Raw genomic sequence first — 19,917 nt, 5'->3', positions numbered from 1 at the left:
TGAGGAGGGAAAGTCACTGCAAGTGCGAGGCCTGCCTGGGTAGTAACAAAATGAACCAAGCAAACATAATAAGAACCAAACAAAACCCCTGACTTCTGGCTTCTCTTGAAAAGTCAGCCAGTCTGATGCCACCGGTGTCACGCTTATGTGGGGGTGATTGGCACGAAGCCAGGAAGCCGCAGCCCTTTAGATGTGGTATACAAGCTCCAACCCAGTGAAGTCCTCATTATTCCCCCAACGCAGTGCTTCCAACCTTTCAAATCTGTGACCCTTTAATACAGTTCCTCATTGCTAATTCATAACTAATTCTGCTACTGTTGTGACTTGTAATGTAAATATCGGTGTTTTCCAATGGTCTTAGGCAACCCCTATGAATCAACCCCCACAAAGAGGAGTGACCCACAGCTTGAGAATCCACTTCCCTAACTAATATCCCTCTCTCTCTCTCAGACCCAGCTAGTGTCGGGTATTTCAGTTTGACCTCAAAGGTACCTGAATAGAAGGTCCCTGCTGCCCCCTGGTGGTCATATTTCACACATTAACTCCATTTTCATCAGCAATACCTTTCATACCCTTTCACAAATTGTCTCACTTAATTCCTCCTCTTCTTCCTCCTCCTCCTCCTCCTTTTCTTCCTCCTCCTTCTCTGCCTCCTTTCTTCTTTTTCTTCTTCCTCCTCCTCCTCCTCCTGACTTGCCTATTTTATTTCATGTATGTTAGTGCCTTGTCTACATATGTATGTGTACCACTTGTGTGCTCAGGACGCAGGGGCAGGCAGATTTAGCCAGCCTGAATCCAACTCCTCTACAAGGTCCTCAGTCTACTCCCATTACTTCCAGTATGCTTCCAATGGCCACCTCAGCCCTCTTAGATCCCCCGCCATGACCTCTTGTCTAAGCTTGGTCCAAGCAGTTCTATGAGGGTAATGGCCCTGATCCCTACAGGGCCAGCCAGGAGGGGATTTCATAAAGGCTGGGTTTCAGTGTTTCTGTTCCTTCTGTGATGTTTATCTATGAAATACATATTGGACATCTCTAACTTGGACCTCATGACAGGACTTAGAAGGTTCTAGAAGGAAGCAGCTCCCCCACCCTGTCCTTGTAGAATGTAGTCATCTCTGGGCACATCAGTGACCTTGCCAGAGCCAGATGACATCCCAAAACCTGTGACCCTGAGTATTTCACTCTTCTCCTTCAACTACTTTAGAGGCTCCCATGCAGTCTAAAGCCCTCTGCCTTGCAGCCTTAACGTCTTTTACTGCCTTTCCCACACCCCCACACGCCTGCATTCTGGCTCCACAGTATTGCAGTTCTGTGACCTGCTGTCTCCTGTAGCTTCGCATATGCCCTCCTGACTACCTAAGCTCCAGCACCCACTGGGTCTGAGGTCATATGTCACTTCCTTTAGGAAGCTTTCCTTGGTTGCCAAGTCCAGGTCAGAGGTCAACACCTCTCTTGGGCTCCAGCTTCTATACGCTCCTGGTGGTTACACTCATAGAACTGAGTGCTGGTTTGTCTGCCTCCCTGCCCAGGCCGTGGGCACATAAACAGCACAGCCCATCAGTCTGATGTCTTGCTAGGTCCCCAGCATCTATGCTCAAATCTTGGAGGCATCAAGGGCGTTCAGTAGACACTCAAACACCTGCATGAACAAGGTGCCATTTTCATATCTAGCAAGAGCAGTGAATGAATGGTAAACTAAGCCAACGGCCGGATTCATACAAAGTCCTTTATTGCCAGTAGCTCACATGCTCATCACAGTAATCAAGAGTTCACTCATCTTCCCTTGGATAGTACAACCGTCTCCTCGCATCCTAAACTAAGTTGGAGGTCAAAGGGTTAATGAGCGCCGACCTCACTTTGAGGAGCAAGGGACACCATGTGAGTGGTTCTTCAACTCCTGGGAGTTTTGTTCCATTCTTAGGCAACTATCTTCGTGAGTATGCACGTGACAGACAGCCCAAGAGTGAAATAAATAAGACACAGTGCAATGGCTCTAGGCATTGGGGGTAAAAAGGCACATTACACAGAGTCCCTTGGAGAGAATCCAGGCTACGCTCCATCCTTCCAGTACGCCTTCTCTCACTCTCCAGTGACTTTTAATCTCGCCCCCTGGTCTGAGAAACTATAACCCACATGTACTGAATACATTTTTATTTCCCCTTCATGACATAGCCTTGGTTCTGAGAGTATTTCATTTTTCTCCCTTATGCCTACAAGAACATCCAATTTTTGTTCAGGTCCCCTTTAATGGCACTTAATAAATACATATTCTGGGACCTGACAGAGCAGGCTGTCCTAATTCAAACTGCCTCTACGGCTTCCTGCTTAGACAGCTAGTGCAAAGCTCAGCTGGTGGGGGGAGGGGAGGACAACCTAACTTATCCTTGTCCACCTCTGACCCCAGGTCTAGCTGGTTACTTCATGTCTAGGGGTGAGGTCCTCGATGGGGCTGCATGAGAGAGTCACCTGGTTAGCCTCCTGATGCCCAAGGCCATACCCAGATGGATGACATCAACTTTCTCTGGGGTAGGGTCCTGGTTTGCTGCAGTTTAGAGGTACCCAGGTAACTGCAGCGGCAAGCAGCCATGCTAAGAAGCCCAAGCTAGAGTCTCAGCACACAGTGAGCTGTCAGTGGAAAGCTGTGGACGCTGCAGGTGCTGTTCCTGCTTTGTCATCTGTTTGTCTATGCTTCCTATTTTTATCAAAAGCTTGAGAAGGAAACAGAGAGGAGAGCGAGCTGAGAACATCTTGTGAGTGAGCCTGAGGTTGGGAAAGGAGCTGTGGAGTCTTGCTCTTGCATCGCCCAGGCTTCATGCAATAACAAGCCCAGAGGAGGCACATTACAGACTGTCTGACACCGGCAAGCATGACTTTCTCAAGAGCCCTCCAGAATCCGGAGCTAACAAACAGGCTCTTGAGCTGTAAAACAGATGTAGGCTTGCAAACACTGAAATGGCTACCTGTGTTACTCTCTCTCTCTCACTCTCTCTCAATTCCAAAGTTGTCAGTTGTACAGAGGTCATAGTGGACCACCTCTTTCACTGTCTTGGGAATCTTCCAATTACTCTTGACCTAAAGCAACAGCCTGTGGACATTGCCCAGTAGTGACTACAGCCAAGACTGCCCCAATGGGTCTGTCATCCTGGAACAAGATCTGCTTTCTTTCTTTCTTTTTTTTTTTTTCTTCTTTGAGACAGGGTTTCTCTGTGTAGCCTTGGCTGTCTTGGACTCACTTTGTAGACCAGGCTGGCCTCGAACTCACAGTAATCTGCCTGCCTCTGCCTCCCTGAGTGCTGGGATTAAAGGTGTGTGCCACCATGCCCAGCCAGGATCTGCTTTTAAGGGGTTTCTTAAATCAAGAATCAAGAAACGACTTGCTCATCAAGCACTAGGCATTGGGACTTGGCTTACCTAGACTGTACTCATTGTCATGTGCCACGCAACAGCCAGCTACAGGAAATGCCTGTGTGTTGTCATGGTCCCAGGAGATATTGCCTAGTGTTGCCATAACCTTGTTGGTTTTCACACTCCATGATGTCCGCACAAAATAGAATCCCCAGCAGGGCATGTCTCAAAATGTGACTATTGTCAATGCATGCTGACTGGGCCCCAAGGCAGAGCCTGGGTTTAAGGGAAAGGACGCTGTTGCTATGGACATAATGGGTAACCATATTTGTGTGACATCACACATCCTGGCTGACAAGGGGCTATTGCATCCTCAGCCTTATGTCATCTTTCCTGCATCCCAAGGCTTAGTTTTTTTCTATATGGGAAAACTACCTTTGTGTTCTACGTCTTAGGCCCCACATCCTCCCAACCTCAGTTCCCTGCTGCCTCTGCGCCCTCAGAGGCAATCCTAGGTCACCTGTGTTCCCATGGCCCTGCCATCCAGAACCAGGAAACCAAGGCCAACCCACCCACCAACCCACCAGGCCAGTAATCACCGATCTCACAGAGCTTTTCCACCTTGACTGACTGTCTGCCAAGTCCCTTTGTCTCCTGGTCCAAAGAAAACAGTAGTAGGATTTGTCATTGCCCATCTTCCTCACATGCCCTCTTCCCTGAACCCTCCTCTGAGTTTGTACACACATTCCAGAAACACCTGTGCATAGACCACGCCCATTCCCAGACCCAGTGGAGATTCTCCTCAGAACCTAGGCCCATGGCTTCTGCTTGACCAGGGTTTCCACAGTCCACTGTTCACAATAACTCAACTCAAGGCAACAGCAAAGAAAAAAATGACCTGTGAGCAATGGCGTCTCCTGGATGTGCTATGGGAAGGGCACCCTGAGCCAGGCAGCTCTGGTCTTCCTCAGTGATACACCCCCACACATGTGTAACTAACACAGGTGATATTCAGCCGAGACATGAACAAGACAAGGGAGGTAGGACAAGCTGTGGCAAGCCCTAGCTAATCAGCTGTGGCCTTGAGATGGCTTCTTTATGCAGAAGCGAGTGATACTGCTGGAACCGCCCACTGTGGCCACCCACGCCAGGCATTCAGTGAGGTCTAGTCACCACTTCCTGCTGCCTTCTGGGTGCCCTTCGCTCATCTCCCCATTCCCACTTTGCTTTGCATCACGCCTGCTGGGTCACACAGCCTTTGAGCATCTCCCTCTCCTTAGGAATGGGGGCTCCAAAGAGGGCATGCTAAGAAGGTAGGCTCCAGCCCCAGGGAGTTGGGCTCGGGGTCCAGGCTAGGAAGTTGGAAGGCACATATCCTCTCTGTCCGTTCGCTTCCACCAGGCTCCACTCTGGGTTCCCCTTCTTGTCTTGGGCTTCTAGGACGGTCACGGGCTGGCCTGCCTGCAGACTCAGTTCATGGGTGCTCCTGGCCACAAAAGGGTATGCTGCAACCACCTGAAACACATGGACATGACACAGAAATGGTCAGGGGCAGGGGGATGGGTGCGGGGCAGACAACTGAGCTCAATCCAGCAAGGGTGTCATCCTGTGCCCCCCACCCTCACACACACTCTAGTCTCTAGTGCTGCTAAAGATCCCTTCCCACGCACATTCTTAGCACTAAAATGCTAGCACCATGGCTATTAATGCTGCGTGGTTACCACTGTTCTATCATTTTTCTAGGCTTCCCCCGCCCCACCAAAACAGGGTTTTTCTGTGGAGCATTGGCTGTCCTGGACTTGCTTTGTAGACCAGGCTGGCCTAGAACTCACAGCGATCCGCCTGCCTCTGCCTCCCAAGTGCTGGGATTAAAGTGTGCACCACCACCTAGGCTTTGCCTTTTACTATAATTCCATCCCTGCCTTTGCCCCATTTTTTTTTTCAGAAGTTGAGAACTCAGAGAACTTACTCACAATCACACAACTTTAAGTCAGGCCTACTTGATTGCAAAACAGGCCTACTTGATTTAAAAAAAAAAATAGGGCTTCTCTATGTAACCCCAGCTGTCCTAGAACTCACTCTGTAGACCAGGCTGGCCTTGAACTCACAGAGATCTGCCTCCCTCTGCCTTCTGAGTGCTGAGATTAAAGTTGCGTGCCACCACCGCCCAGAAGAACAGGTGTACATGAGGACCCGCAGCCCTGTCACTGTGTAGCCTCAGCGGCCTCTCCCTTCCAAGATCTATGGATTTAGTTTATCTGTCCAGACAAGTTTCTAGCCTAGGAATAGTGAGGTTGGGAGGCATGGCTACCTTTTTTAGGGCAAAGCATTGAACCAGAGAAAAGAATGAGAGTGGAAGGCATTCATCAAACTACTGTCTAACTTCCCTCTACCTTATTGTCATCAACTTACAAGGATCAATAACAGCATCCTACTCTGTGTAAGCTCTTCACAGTGCCTGGTGCAGAATAAGGTCCCAGTCAAGGCAGCTTGCTTTACGTCCTTACTACCAGTGTGACTGGTGATGGCTTAAACCTCAGAACAGCAAGCATCACGTCACGGGAGAGCGCCCTAGGAGTCCCACAGAGGATCCAGCAATGGAGGAAGCTGCAGATGGACCGCTGAGCCTAGGCGGGAGCTTCCTGGAGATTCATTCCCTCTACATCTAGCAGAGCTGGAAAACTGGGTGATGGGGGCAACCTCACTCTCCTTAGAGGTGGTGGGGGGGCCTGAGTAGAGTGGTTAGGTCCCTAGTGAGATCCTTGGGGATCCTTTGTAGTCCCTGATCTAGCTAACACTGGAAGAGGTACGTGTTGTAGGAGCTATATACCTCCCTACACACTGGCTGTGTTGGTTAGGTTTTGGGTTTTTTGCTGTTGTTGTTGTTTTATTTTGATTTGTTTTGAGACAGGTGTGTGTGTGTGTGTGTGTGTGTGTGTGTGTGTGTGTGTGTGTGTGTAGCCCTGTCTGTCCTGGACTTGCTTTGTAGACCAGGCTGGCCTCACAGAGAACTCAGAGATCCACCTGCCTCTGCCTCCAGAGTGCTGGAATGAAAGACATGTGCCACTACACTTTAGTAGCTTTTAGTATATTCACAGATACGTGTAACCATCGCTACTGTGTGATTTCAAAATACACTGCGACCAAAGAAAAGTCCAGACCAGCTAGCAATCTCTCCCACTCCCTTCCCGTCCGCCCCTCCCAACCAAAGACCCACTTTATTTCTCTACCAAGGACAGTCATGGGAAGTGGATCCTATCCTATGTGTTTCTGGCCTTTTTCTTAGCATGCTCATCCTTGTAGCATGTCAATACTGACCTACTCTGGTCATGTCAAAATAATACTCTATTCTACAGTGTCCCAGAACCCTAGCCTCCAATGAGAACAACCATCCTCTCTACCAGAGCAGCTGTGACTACTTGCAAGAGACACACAAGCTCATAGAAGGAGTGTGAAGAAGAACACTAGACCCTCATCTGAGATTCCGGCTCCTCCCTCCTGCACCTCCCAGCCATTTGTATGCAGTCCTGCTGAATCACGTTCACACCTGATCTCACGGTATCTGGTGGTGCTAAAGTATATAGATACTGGAAAGTCAACTGAGCAGGATGGGGGGGGGGGGAGGGAGATGGTGAGTGGCAGGTTCCCATCTATGCAGCTTTGTGGAAGTCATCATCTACAGTGGGCGAGACATTACAGCTACTTTGGGGGTCACCTGCACTCCTAAAAGTAATATCTTGCCCATCTCCTATAAGAAAGTCAATAAACTCATTGACTCTCTCCCATTTGGTCTGTGGCGGAGCTGCCCCTGCCACTGGTACCCAATGAGGGGGAAGCAGACTTTTGCTTACACCTCTCCAGGGAAAAGAGTTCCCAGCACGTCTGGCTCCATCATAGCTAATTTACCCTTTATATTGATGCATACCTGGGTTCTTATAAGGAGTGCTTTCAAGAGCACTTGTGTCTATGCTCCTCACTGTTTTTGTAGGGAAGACTGTCAGCCTCTTCAAGAACACAGGGTCCGACTTCACCAGGAGCACCTCGCTACATCCTGGTCTCTCTGTCCGCCCCCCCCCCCCCAGGATCTGGCTTCATCAATCCCTCCTTGCACTCTCGGCCACTGGGCTTCTGCATGTGCTGTGTGTGCTTCTTGAGAGTTCACCCCAGGCACCCCACTTCACCCCCTTTATCCAGTTAATGCCTACTCTCCTTAGGAAAGCCTCTCTATTCCTCAAAGTCTGGATCTTGCCACAGCAGAAAATGTTGCATGTACTCCCCCGTTCACACCTGCTAATCTAATCACTGTTCCCCCAGGTTGCACGCTTGAGTAGGACCATGACTTGCTCCTGCCCATCAGTGTCACTCCCATTTAATACCACACCTGGGAAAAATTGAGTGATTAGAGGACCCCCGCCCCCTGACTTATCCTGCTGGTGTGTGTCGGGGGTGGGGGGTGGGGTGATGGCTTGACTCCCTGGTGGGTGTTCATGCAGGAAGTCCCTCTCTCTGGGTCCCACCCCTGGCCATGATAAGAACTTATCACTAGTCACAGCCTGGCCTCACACAGAGGCCAGATAGAGGGAGCAGACGCTGTAGTAGTAGAGGGAAAACCCTAGTGTAAACAGATAAGAGGAGACAAGTCCTCAGCACGCTTCCAGACTCACCTGGGTCATGGTTGGGATGGTGGGGACAGAGGGTTGGCTGGGCTCTGGTGTTGGAAGGCAGTGGTCTTCATGCATCCCTGTCTGGCCTCTGGACTCCTTCTCACTGGGAATGGTGTGGTGGTATAACTGAAGTTTCCCAGCTGGTACATACCCCCGGTGTCCTAGGAAACACGCAGAAGGGGCAGTGGCTGCCAGTCAGCTTCCTATCCTTTTCAGTGATGAGGAAAGCCAGTGCTGCAGCCTGGCTTCCCAGCATTAAAGAGACAGTACAAGGCCATCCGGGAACCCTGTGCATTCCGTCCCACCGCCCCAGTCTCTAGTCACTGCTCCTAGCTGCTGCTTGCTCACCTCCACTTGTCAGTGGATGGACGCTCTCCACTGGGACAGACAGCCCACAGGATTTGAAACTTCAGACAGATGAAGTTCATCCCTGGGCTGGCATGACAGCTGTTTCCCATTGGTGGAACTACTGCTTATAGCCCTCTAGTGGCTGCCCACAGTAAGGTTGCTTCCTCAGCTCTCCTTAGGACCAGGACTGCCTTCTACTGGTGATGCTGTCCTTCTGGGCTGCTTCTCACCACCACCCACCCCCATGACACGGATAACCATCATTTCCTGCTTCTCAGGGAGCTAGAATCTTCACACCAACCTGAGGTCAGTCTGCGCCACTGTCACTGCTTCAGTCTCATGAGGATGCAGCTGAGTTCAGAGAAGCTCCACGCCTCCCTGAGATCACCCAATTAGGAGAGCTCCACAGCCTCTCTCTAGTGTTCCTTATATTATTTCCTCCACAGATGTGTTTTCTAATTGTACCACTCTTTATTTTTCATTATTATTATTATTATCATTATCATTATTATTATTATTTTAGATAATATCCCACTGTATAGTCCCTAGATCTCTCTACATAGATCTCAAACTCATGGTCATCCTCCTGCCTCTGCCTTCCAAATGCTTGGATTATAGGTATGAACCCCTGTACATAACTCTACTTAATTTTTTTAAAACTGGCTTGCTTTTTAAAGTTTGGCCTTGTGCCACACAGTAATAGCAACACAATCATTAGTTTATGGACTAGCTGCTTTTCTTTTTCTTTTTCTTTTTTCTTTTTTGTAATACACATAAAGGCACTTAAGTAACTATTATGTCACTGTGGAGCAATGAAATGACTGCCTGTGGGTCTCCAGCAATCGTCCTGTGCAGCCCTTGTGTTCAGAATATGCTACTGGGCCACTGTGTTATCCTGGGCTCACAGTACATCTCTCCCCTTTATCTCAATTACGCATGAGCACCAGACCTCAGTGACACATCCCAAGGCCACAGCTAGTAGAGATCTTACTGTCCTCGACCTAAATCAGATTCTGAGAGTGTGGCTGGCATGCAAGCATCCCTTCTCAGCACACATCTGCATTTTTCAAGGTACTGCCTCGAGTTCCTTCCACACATCGTATCACCCAATAGCGTGTAGCTTCTCTAAGGCTTGTCTTGCGTGCATAGGACCCAGCGACTGGATCTTCTTATAGACGGTCCATGCACCACGGAGTCGCTGTAAGCTGACTGAGCTCCTGCAGCTGTCACTGGGTTCATTCATCCTGAATTTGCACGGCCAGATTAGCACACAAGAGCATCCATGCCTCCCTTCCAGCTTCCAGCAACTGGCTTTCCCGAAGTGACATGAAGGGGTTACAGAGGGCCACATACCCCCTGTGTCCACCAGCCAGCGACTGTTGTTGCCTTTGGTGTCCTTGTTTTGTAGAAGGGCCACGATTTGGCCCCGTGGCAGTGTCAGGTCCAGGGTCCCAGCTCCGTTGATGTTGCTTGTCACCTGGTAAAGCTTCCCAGGGCCGTATTTGGCGAGGAGAGCCTGCATCTGATGTTCAGTGCCCGGGAGGAGTGGCTGAGAGAGCAGAGACAGACATTGGAACTTGAGTTAAGTATCAAGGCTGGTGCCAACGTGAGCTGAGACCTGGGAATCCTGTCCAGGCCCATCTCTGTCACTGTCCCCATTCTGATAGGGACAACCATGCCCTCCTCTACATGCCTGGCTCTTATCTTCCAACAGCATTTTAAGAGGGGGAAAAAAACTTTCAACTAATTCAAGTATGAATATCTGTCCATTATAGAACTCGTGGATGGGGCCCCAAATTCTGCACATCACCCCAAGCTAAATCATTCCACAGAAAATGTCTTATGCAGGTCTTTAACCATGTTAGGCTGTGGGCTTCATGGTACATCAGGCCTTAGAGCCAGCGGAATCTACAGGACAAACATTAGCCCCTGACACACCTATGGGTGAAGGACAGCTAGCTGTGACTATGGGAGTTTCCTAGTATTAGGCACCTAATGTATGCAAGGCAGCAAAGTAGACTTTGTACACAAGAGCAACATACACTGGTGCAGCGAGAACATCCAGCAGAGTTTTGCTCAGACAGAAACTGCCACTGGAACTTTGGAGAGAGGATCTCAGTCCATGCCCAAACTGCCTGGCATTTCCTTTGTTTTTCTATTGACAGTTTTCAGCAAGAAAGAGTCAAGAGATCCACCTGCTTCTGCCTCCCAAGTGCTGGGATTAAAGGCATGCACCACCATGCCCTGGTTAAGACCCTATCTAAAAAAAAAAAAAAATCAAGACTGGGCTGGAGATGTAACTCTGTGGCAGAGCACCCACTTAGTGTACACAAGGCCCATGTGTGACCCCAGCATTACAGGAAGTGAAAAAAATCAAGCAGACTGATGTTTCCAGGAAAAATATAGAGGGGACAGTTTCCTGGCAGGGGGAGGGGTGCTCAGTGGTATCTGCTCTTCCAGAGGACCTAGCTTTGGTTCTAGCACTAACTACCTGTGACTCCATTTCCAAGGGATCTAACACCCCCTTCTGGCCTCTTCGGGTACTGCATACATGTGGTATACATACATACATACATATATGTAAAACATTCATATGAAATTTAAAAAAGAATGTAATGGCTGGCTGTAAGGATGTAGTGGCAGACACTTTTAACACCAGCACCCAGGAAGCAGAGGCACATGGATCTCTATGAGTTCAAGGCCAGTGGGTCCTACATAATGAGTTCCAAGCCAGCCAGGGCAACATAAGACTGTATCGAAAAGGCAAACAAACAACAGAAAACTGAATGTAGTGATTCACACCCTTTTCTTTTTTGTTCTTTTGTTTGCTTTTTTGTGTAATCCTGGCTGTCCTGAACCTCAGTTTATAGTACAGGCTGGCCTAGAACTCAAGAGACCCACACCTGCCTCTGCCTCCTAAGTGCTGGGATTAAAGGCAAGCACCACCACCTCTGCCTGGTTAATATATGTGGTCTTTCAAGCTTGTGAGCCCAGTACTTGGGCAGCTGAACCAGGAAGACCCTTGAGTTCAGGGCCAGACTAGGCTACACAGTCAGATCTGTCTCAAGAACAAACAAAAACTGATCACTACAAATCACAAAGCCAAGGACCTTGTGCCTTCTTTCTCAAACCCGCCAGCCCCAGCCAGTTCAGTGTAGAGCAGCACTTAACAATCCCCAGAGAGCCAGGTGTGGTGGCGCACACCTTTAATCCCAGCACTCGGGAGGCAGAGGCAGGCAGATTGCTGTGAGTTCGAGGCCAGCCTGGTCTACAGAGTGACTCCAGTACAGCCAAGGCTACACAGAGAAACCTTGTCTGGAAAAACCAAAAAAAAAAAAAAAAAAAAAAGAATCTCCAGAGAAGCTCTCACAAAAGACAACCAGAGCTGCCCCTGTCCAGGGCCACCCTACTTCTGCTCACCTTTACGCCTGCAGCCAGAACAGGGAAGAATTTGGGGGAGGTTAGGAGAGGGATGTCTTCTCCTAACACAGGGGATCATGGGTTTCTTTCTTCTTTTTGCTTTCTTTTCATGTGACTCATAATCTTTTACCTCAGTAAGGATAGACTGCTTTTTCAACAAGAAGTTTAAGAAGAAAGAGAAAGGAGGTCCCCAGTATGTATTGTCTGTTCTCTCCCTTTCTTCCTAGTTGCAGGGTGAGATCTTATTGGTCTCGCTGAGAAATGAGGAGGAGATGGGGACAGAGGGCCTTAGGTGGCTGCCCTCCGACCTCTGACCTCTGACCTCTGACCTCTGACAGATAGGAGGGGATGTAGCTTCAGAGAACAGGTGAACACTAGAGGAGGGCCACGTACCTGAGTGGTGGAAGGTGGAAGCACCTTCTCAAAGTTCTCTTGAAAGAAGCGGAGCTGGCTGCTGCTCTGGTCTAGTGTGTCCTGTAGCAGCTTCTGGAAGTCTGGCTCTGAGACACGGTGATGAGGCAGCTATGCAGGAAGATGACATCAGCATGGCCTCTACGGGAGGGGTGCCCAAAGGTGCCAGGGTACCCACCCTCTAGTCCCAGACTGCTGCTTTTGTCTGCCTACTGTCCCCTTCCTTGTTTCTGTTAAGAAAACATCTCTCTGTAGGGGGTAGAGTGCCTCTGTCATAATGACCCTCTAGTCCTGGGGCTGGTAGGTGCGGCATCCCTTACTTTTAGCTACTGTGATTAGATCAAGGGAAAAGAACGGATTTAGGCGAGCCCCCCTTCTGTCAGATGCAGTGTGTGAAGGCTCAGAACACGGGTGTTAACTCTTTCCTCAGATCCTGAGGGTCTGAGGTACAGGCCTGATGTCTTCCCTACTTTCTACCACACAGAAGCAAAAAACCAGCACAGCCAGAGAGGAAAACGGATGGGGGATTGGGAGAAAGGCAGAGTCCTGACAACACAGGCGTACAAATGGTTGTGATCCCCTAATGCCTCATGGGACCAGGCCATTCTGTCCTCTATGCTCCAGCCATGTAGGCGTTAGCTTGTGTTATTTATTACCCAGAGAGTTCTGAGCTCTCTCGTGAGGTCCCCACCCTGTTAAGGCTCTCCCACAGCCTCGTCACACAGCTCAAGAGTGAGTGAGAGCCCACAGCCAAAAGACATGTCCACCACTCCAGGCTATTGCCAGACTCATGGCTCTTACTTGTGACCCAGAGCCACGCCTTGAGAGAAGACAGTTTTTGCCATGCAGGCCTTGAATCAGAGGAGTGAGACCAGACGAATGACCCACGGGATACATACGAGGGAGGTTTGGCAGCCATCCTAGGCAGGACACAGGCACCCATAGCACAGGACCAATCAGGAGACACGCCCTCCCTCTGCTTCCCTTCAGGCACCCATAGCACAGGACCAATCAGGAGACACGCCCTCCCTCTGCTTCCCTTCAGGCACCCATAGCACAGGACCAATCAGGAGACACGCCCTCCCTCTGCTTCCCTTCAGGCACCATCGCTCACATGCTTACCCTCCACATGCTCACATGGCTGTCAACCTCCCTCTGCCTGCATCCCCAGCCCTGCTCACCCAAACTGCAGACTAATAGAAATGGGAGGCATTGGGAGAAAGCAAAAAGGATTATCCAATCATATCCACTCTCCTCTCTGCACAGCACTGGGCCTCCTTGAACTTGATACTTCAAAAAGTATGCTTGAGGCACAGCCCTGTACTAAATAATAAGAAAGCCAAAAGAGGAACCGCTCGCATCCCTCAGCCACATGGCTCCTCACCACTCCAGCAGAAGGCAGGCTCTAGTAAGCACCAAGCAGTAGTGTGTTGTGCCACATTGTTACGTTGTGCTGGTGTACAGAGGGTAAGGGAAGGGTTTAGTCCCGACTCCTTCAGAGCAGCAAGAATTCCGAGAGCTTTCTGAGAAGACGGGCTCAACTGTCACTGGACGGTAGGCATTGAGAGAGGCCTGGGGGGGGGGGGCAGTTGAGGAGGTGTTTCCAAGCTGAAGAAAAGTTGGTGACACTCAAGCATTGTGTTGGAGGGAGGGAGGGAGGGAGGGAGGGAGGGAGGGACAGGGCCACAGCAGCAGGGTGGGAGCCATGGATTGGAAAGTTGGCAGGAATGGGAAGGTAAGGAGACAGGAAGTGGAGGTGAGGGAGAGCGGGAGGGTGAGCTAGGCAGATGTCGACAGGGAAGCGCAGAAGGCGATGTTGGAATGAAGAACATGGAAACAGCTCCCAAGGCCTGATTCATGAGCCATGCAGCTCTGACACGGCCATTACGGAGCAAGACGTGGAACTGCCGCCGATCCCCTCCTGTGCCAACTCAGACTTCAAGCTCTCCCCTGCAGGTCTGCGTGTGGAGGGTTGTGCAGAGCTCTTTGGACTCTACTTATGCCTCAGCTGATAGTTCTTTCTGAAAGGCTCTTGAGGACTGTGTTCAGAGTTCAGACACTGCAGTCAGGGGTCAAAGCCTACTGTCATCTGGGCATCTTCACGCAAGGTATTTTACCTCTCTGGGCCTTGGCCTCCTTATTACTGAAAGGACCACATACAATGAAGGATTGTTATAAGGACTGAGAGAGGCACTGCCCGGAAAGGGTCCCAAACAGGCACACAACAAATGCTGACCAGGAAATGGCAGCTAGCAGTAGCGATAGTACTTCCTGGACACATCTACTCCTGACCAGAGAGAAGAGACTCCTGTCTCTGTCACCATCGTGTCATTACCCTCCAGGTAGGCTTTGTTGCTGTTTTCGGGGGGGGGGGGGGGCTTCTCTGCTCTTGAGTCACAGGATGACCTAGGGTAGGGTAGAGTCCAGCCCGGCCTCTGCCTCCACCAAAAAGGGAGAAAAGGCAGGAGAGACATCTCTAAGGGTCCCTGCTGAGTCCTGGGTCCCAGCAACCTGTTTAGCCCACTTTATCTCCATTTCTGCCCTGACCACAGCTAGGGCCTTGCCTGGCTTCTGCTCCACAGCAACCTGAGTCCCAGTAGCCTTACCAGAGCCATGCTGCTCTCTGCCCGCCGTAGCACCTCATCTGCAAGGTCCCTCTGGAGGACCACAAATGTGCACAGGATGCCACCCAGCCACTGTGTGACTAGCTGGTTAAACTGTGGGAGCTCAGCCACAAGCAAGGAGTTGAGTGCCTGGTACGTGTGCCGGGCCGCCTCCTCCTCATAGGTCACGCTGCCCACATCCAACAGTTTCTCTTCCACTCGCTCAAAGTCCAAGAGTTTGCCCAGACGCTTCTTGATCAAGTTCTGAGGGCCAGCCAGGGCTCTGGCCAGGCTGCACAGGGGTTGCCACACCAGACCTTTCAGCCGTTGCTTCTGTAAGGGAGAGGGGAACTTAAGAGCTGGGACAGGAGGTGACAGAGCTAGGGCCTGGGTGGGCAGCTGGAGGTTCCAGGCCCCCTCCGTTGACAAGCTGTGACATGTAGCGTATCCTAACCTCTAGCTGCCTAAACTGTGGATTGCAGTTCATATAAGGTTGTGACAGAACTCGGGTGTTGAAAAAAAAAAAGATTTGGCAATGGCAGAAGTTTTCCAAAGGTACAATGACCCAAAATCAATTCTGTAGTGTGCATTAATATGTGAAGTGATGGTCTCAGCGCTGATGATAATAAAGTCAAAATGTTCATCAGGTCTGAAACCCTTTGAAAATGGTCTGTGTCCAGAGATCTTATGTCCTGATCAAATATTCAGCCAAGATTTAACTCCTTTTGTGAAAATAAACAGCACACTATTAGCATTCATAAATGATCATATTATATGTATTTCAAAGAACTGTTATAAGCCAGGCATGGTGGCGCTGGCGCACACCTTTAATCCCAGCACTCAGGAGGCAGAGGCAGGTGGATTACTGTGAGTTGACCAGCTTGATCTACAAAGTGAGTTCAGGACAGCCAAGGCTACATAGAGAGACCCTGTCTTGAAAAACCAGAAACAAAAGCCAAAAACCAAAGAACTGTTATAAATTCCCTTATGGTTTATTATCAGTAAGTGTGTATAGCTACTATATATACTTATACATGCAGGTCACATCAAAGTTCCTCAGGCAATGAGGTTCGTGCGGAAAAGCTCTAGTCATGCTGGTGGAACCTCATGGAGCCTTGGGCTTAGGGTTTGAAAATGGGGGGTGGTATGCGGTGTACACAGAGTGCAGCCTGGGGAAGGTTCTCGATTCCTGGCACTTCGTTGCTGTTATTATGTCACGAGCTTGAAACAGATTCCCTATAGAATGATACTTTGGGACTCAGACCTCATCTGTGTAAATGACCCACGAGATGGCACTCTCTGGGCCTCGAGCTCCCATTAGCAGAATGGGGCTATTAATAGTGTCTCGCCCGAAAGCGTGTGTCGAGGGGTAAATGAGGTCAAGAGTGGAAGAGGTGGGCACGGTGCCTGGTACAGGGTGCGGCTCACTGCACATCAGTTGGGCTATTTTTATCAGTAAGTGCAGGAATAGCACGCCCTCCCCGACTGGATGTGACAATTGTATAAGCGCCTGGCTTCTAAATATTACTCTTGTCAGCCCCACCTCCCGCCTATCAGAGAAAGGGGGAGGAGACCTCCCACTCACAAAGTGCAGGAAGGCCTCGAGTTGAAGGTCCCTTGCTAGGCTGCAGTACTGCTCCGCAGGCCCCCCGGGGATGTCCAGACTCCATTCGTGTGGCCGGAAGCAGAGGAAAGCCTAAACCCAGGGCCAATAGGGATGGGTGGTTAAGGCCCAGCATGGCCGTCTTACTCCTAGCCCGCAATTCAGCAGACCTCACAAGCAGTTTTCCAGGGCCTCCACATACCTCTTCATAACAAGCAAGCACATTCACCATTCTGTCCCTGCCCAACCTGAGGGAGTAGAGGGGCCTTGCTGAGCCACAGCCCCATCTCTTCCCTCCTTTGGGGCTTGTGAGCACCACGCCTATCTGTGTGCTGCCTTCGTGAATCTTTTGCCATGTGCACGTTCAATAGATTCTATTACTATTTTTGTGTGTGTGTGTAAGCCAATGAACTGCTCCTATTCAAATCAATGCATGAAAAAAGAAAAGGCCAGGGGCTGGAGAGATGGATCAGTAGTTAAAAGCACTTGCTGTTCTTGCAGAGGACCTGGGTTCAATTCCCAGCACCCACACGGCAGCTCAAGATCATCTGTAATTGCAGTTCCAGAGGATCGTTGACCCTGACCCATGAGAACCCCCAATGGGCTGAGAAGTTGTCTCTAGCCCCCCCCACCCCAGCTTTGTGGTTATGAGTTATAGCATGCTTGCCAGCACTCCTCCTGGGTGACACCTGACCCCAACGTCCCTGCAGCTGGTACCTCTGTCGCTTGTGGGCCCGGCCTTCCAACTCTGCAGTGTTCTCACCTCCAGATTATCCATGTAGGCAGCCACATTGCTCCTCAGCTCCGTCACACACAGAGACACCCACTGGAATCTCTCTTCTAAGTCATCAAATTCCTTGTCTTCTGTCTGTAAGTAAAGTCATACGTGTGAGGGTCAGAAGATCCACACGGGGGCAGTGTGCAACCGGTTTCTCTGCCCCAGGAACTCCCTGGGGATAATCTCGCCACAGACACAGACTGTGGGAAGACAAGAAGAGCTGGTTCCTCTAGCTCTACAACTGTGTGGGATGGTTTAAAAAAAAAAAAAGGCAGTGCAAACTGTATAGGGTGGCAGATGCCTGTAAGCCCAGCCCCTAGGAGACTGAGGCAGGAGGATTATGAGGCCAGTCTGAAGGACATAGCAAGACCTTGTCTCAAAAGCAAACAGCAGTGAGGTTGGGTAGTTTTGCCTTCAGACCATGGGATCAGACACTGGAGTATGCGTCGTGGCTCACTTGCTTCCTAGCTGTGTGGCTGTGGGCAGACATTTCATCCTCTGGAAGCCTCTGTTTCTTTGTGGGAGAATTGAGATACGAACACCAGTGGCTCGGATGCTACTGCTTTGTAAGGGGTACCCACTCACTCAACCTGAGCAGTGACTAGGAACTGTTGAGACTGACGCTCTGCCCAGGCTCAGAGTCCCAGCTCCCACATAAACAAGGAGCCCCCAATGCTGAACTCTTGAGAATCAGGTGGTGTGTCTCTTTGTGGTCCCTCGCTCGCCCTCAGCTTCAGCTGCCTCACTTTCCAAGAGAACCTCCCTCACCCTGCTTTCATCCCTGTATCTCCCCCACCCCAACACAGACTCACCCTGGGTACTAGCCCTGCCTCTTGCTTCAGCAGCTGGCTCAGTCTGGTGGTCTTCTTGGAAAGAGTATGCGTGTTGATGCGGGCCAGGCGCTCCCGAAGGCTCAGCTGCTCCACCTTGGTATACTTTAAGGCTGCGATGACATCAAAGAAAAGGGCACTGTGCGTGACCAAGGCAGACCCAGGAGGCAAACAGCCCTACCTTCTCCTGACTTGACATTCTGCCCCACCAAGTTGCATCCAGCAGGACCAGGATAGTAAGTTCCCACAGGGAAACGCCAGTACTGGGGGTGGGCGAGGTAAGGAGAAAGGGGGTTAAGAGGGGAGGGGGAAGGAGGGGAGGGAGGGGGAGCAGGGGAAGGGTCCTCTTTGTTCCAGCTATGAGTCCTGGCTGGAGAGCGTTCTGTCCGCTAGACTTGAACAGGTCACCATTCCTTGGGGCCTCAGTTTCCTCATCTCTAAAATCAGGTCTCCATCTCGCAGGGTTGATGGAAGGATCACGTAAGACAGCAAGTGCGAAGGGACATTTCTCCGGGCTTCTCCTCCAGCCACTTTTATCAGGGTCAATCAAAGCCTTATTTGCCTCTCCTGGCTCAGCACCTCTGTCCTTTGTCCCCTCTCCCCGTGGATGCGGAAACAAGCACGGGGGAAAACTCGAAGACCCCAGGCCTAAGTTGGAGACCGTCTCTGCTTCCTACAGTCCAGTGACTAGAAGCAAATCATACACACTCTGCTCACTCAGCCGGGAAGCCGAACTAAGAGGGCTGGCCTCAGGGCTTACAGGGACTAAATAAGATATTGAAGGAAAAAAAGCATGGCAGAATTAGCCTTCAAACAACATATACGGGCCAGCATTCCACCTGATCATCGAAGGACACTGCATGTGTGTGCAGAAGTACCACACTCTGCCCTGCAAATATTTGTGAAATTGAAGTAATTACTTTAAAAGTAAACATGAGGGGCTGGAGGGTTGGCTCGGTGGTTAAGAGCACTGTCTGCTCTTCCAAAGGTCCCGGGTTCAATTCCCAGCACCCACATGGCAGCTCACAACTCTCTGTAATTCCAAGATCTGACACCCTCACACCAATGCACATAAATTTAAAAATTCAATAAAAATATTTTTTAAAAAAGTAAACACGAGGGTTGGAGAGCTAGAGAGAAGAAGAGCACTGGCTGTTCCTCCAGAGGTCCTGGGTTGGGTTCCCAGCACATGCGTGCTGGCTCACAAACACCTACAGCTCTAGTTCTAGAGGCTCAGGCACCTTCTGGCTTCCAAGGCAAGTATGTGGCTCACGGACACTCACGTAGGCAAAAATACCCACCCACACAAAACAAAAAAATACTTTCAGCCAGGCAGTGGTGGTACACGCTTTTTAATCCCGGCACTCAGGAGGCAGAGGCAGGAGGATCTCTGTGAGTTGGAAGCCAGCCTGGTCTATGGAGTGACTCCCAGGACAGCCAGGGCTACACAGAGAAACCTTGTCTCCAAAACCCAAAATAAACAAATAAAGGATCGCTGTGAGTTCGAGGCCAGCCTGGTCTACAAAGTGAGTCCAGGACAGCCAAGGTTATACAGAGAGACTCTGTCTCGAAAAACCAAAAAAAAAATTAATAATAATAAAAATAAATAAATAAATAAATGCTTTCTAACGAGCAAACATGAGCTAAATTCTCAGTATCATGTTTGCAGTGGGCAACTTGAGTTTCTTGATGCATGGGCATTGGACGCTGCTTCCTGCGCCTGCTTCCTACTGCAGCAACCTAAAGGGTGGGTGCATCCAGCCTCACACATCTATACACACCTCTTTACTGCCCGGCGGTGATGGGGATTGAACCCTGGGCCTTCCACAAACTAGGCAAGCACCCTGTCAGCTGAACTCCACGCCATCCCCACGTTCTCATTATAGACGAGGCTATCTCAGGGTGCATTTTGG

General features: G+C 50.2%; 1 protein-coding gene and 1 long non-coding RNA gene across 3 annotated transcripts in view; one reads left to right on the top strand and one right to left on the bottom strand.

Moving 5' to 3' along the window:
- Nucleotides 1-1,714: 1,714 nt before the first annotated feature.
- The window catches only part of ARHGEF37 (Rho guanine nucleotide exchange factor 37), a 42,222-nt gene continuing 24,019 nt past the window's right edge, over nucleotides 1,715-19,917 (bottom strand). For both annotated transcript variants that reach the window (XM_084778020.1, XM_084778021.1), the window contains 8 exons: nucleotides 17,987-18,117; nucleotides 17,160-17,264; nucleotides 16,379-16,489; nucleotides 14,797-15,126; nucleotides 12,173-12,301; nucleotides 9,713-9,908; nucleotides 8,012-8,172; nucleotides 1,715-4,862 (listed from right to left, as the gene is read on the bottom strand). In XM_084778020.1, the coding sequence (XP_084634146.1) occupies nucleotides 4,653-4,862; nucleotides 8,012-8,172; nucleotides 9,713-9,908; nucleotides 12,173-12,301; nucleotides 14,797-15,126; nucleotides 16,379-16,489; nucleotides 17,160-17,264; nucleotides 17,987-18,117 (1,373 nt within the window). In that variant the 3' untranslated portion in view covers nucleotides 1,715-4,652. The remainder of the gene's footprint in view (nucleotides 4,863-8,011; nucleotides 8,173-9,712; nucleotides 9,909-12,172; nucleotides 12,302-14,796; nucleotides 15,127-16,378; nucleotides 16,490-17,159; nucleotides 17,265-17,986; nucleotides 18,118-19,917) is intronic.
- LOC311595378 lies at nucleotides 13,578-19,916 on the top strand. Its single transcript, XR_014778419.1, has 3 exons — nucleotides 13,578-14,298; nucleotides 18,020-18,240; nucleotides 18,467-19,916. It is a non-coding gene; the product is annotated as an uncharacterized lncRNA (long non-coding RNA).

This window comes from Acomys minous (genome assembly GCF_964271855.1).
Source record: "Acomys minous genome assembly, chromosome: 4".
In the NCBI taxonomy this organism is placed as follows: Eukaryota; Metazoa; Chordata; class Mammalia; order Rodentia; family Muridae; genus Acomys; species Acomys minous.
The sequence above is the reverse complement of the archived record's forward strand: the minus strand, read 5'-3'. Positions and strand labels throughout refer to the sequence as shown.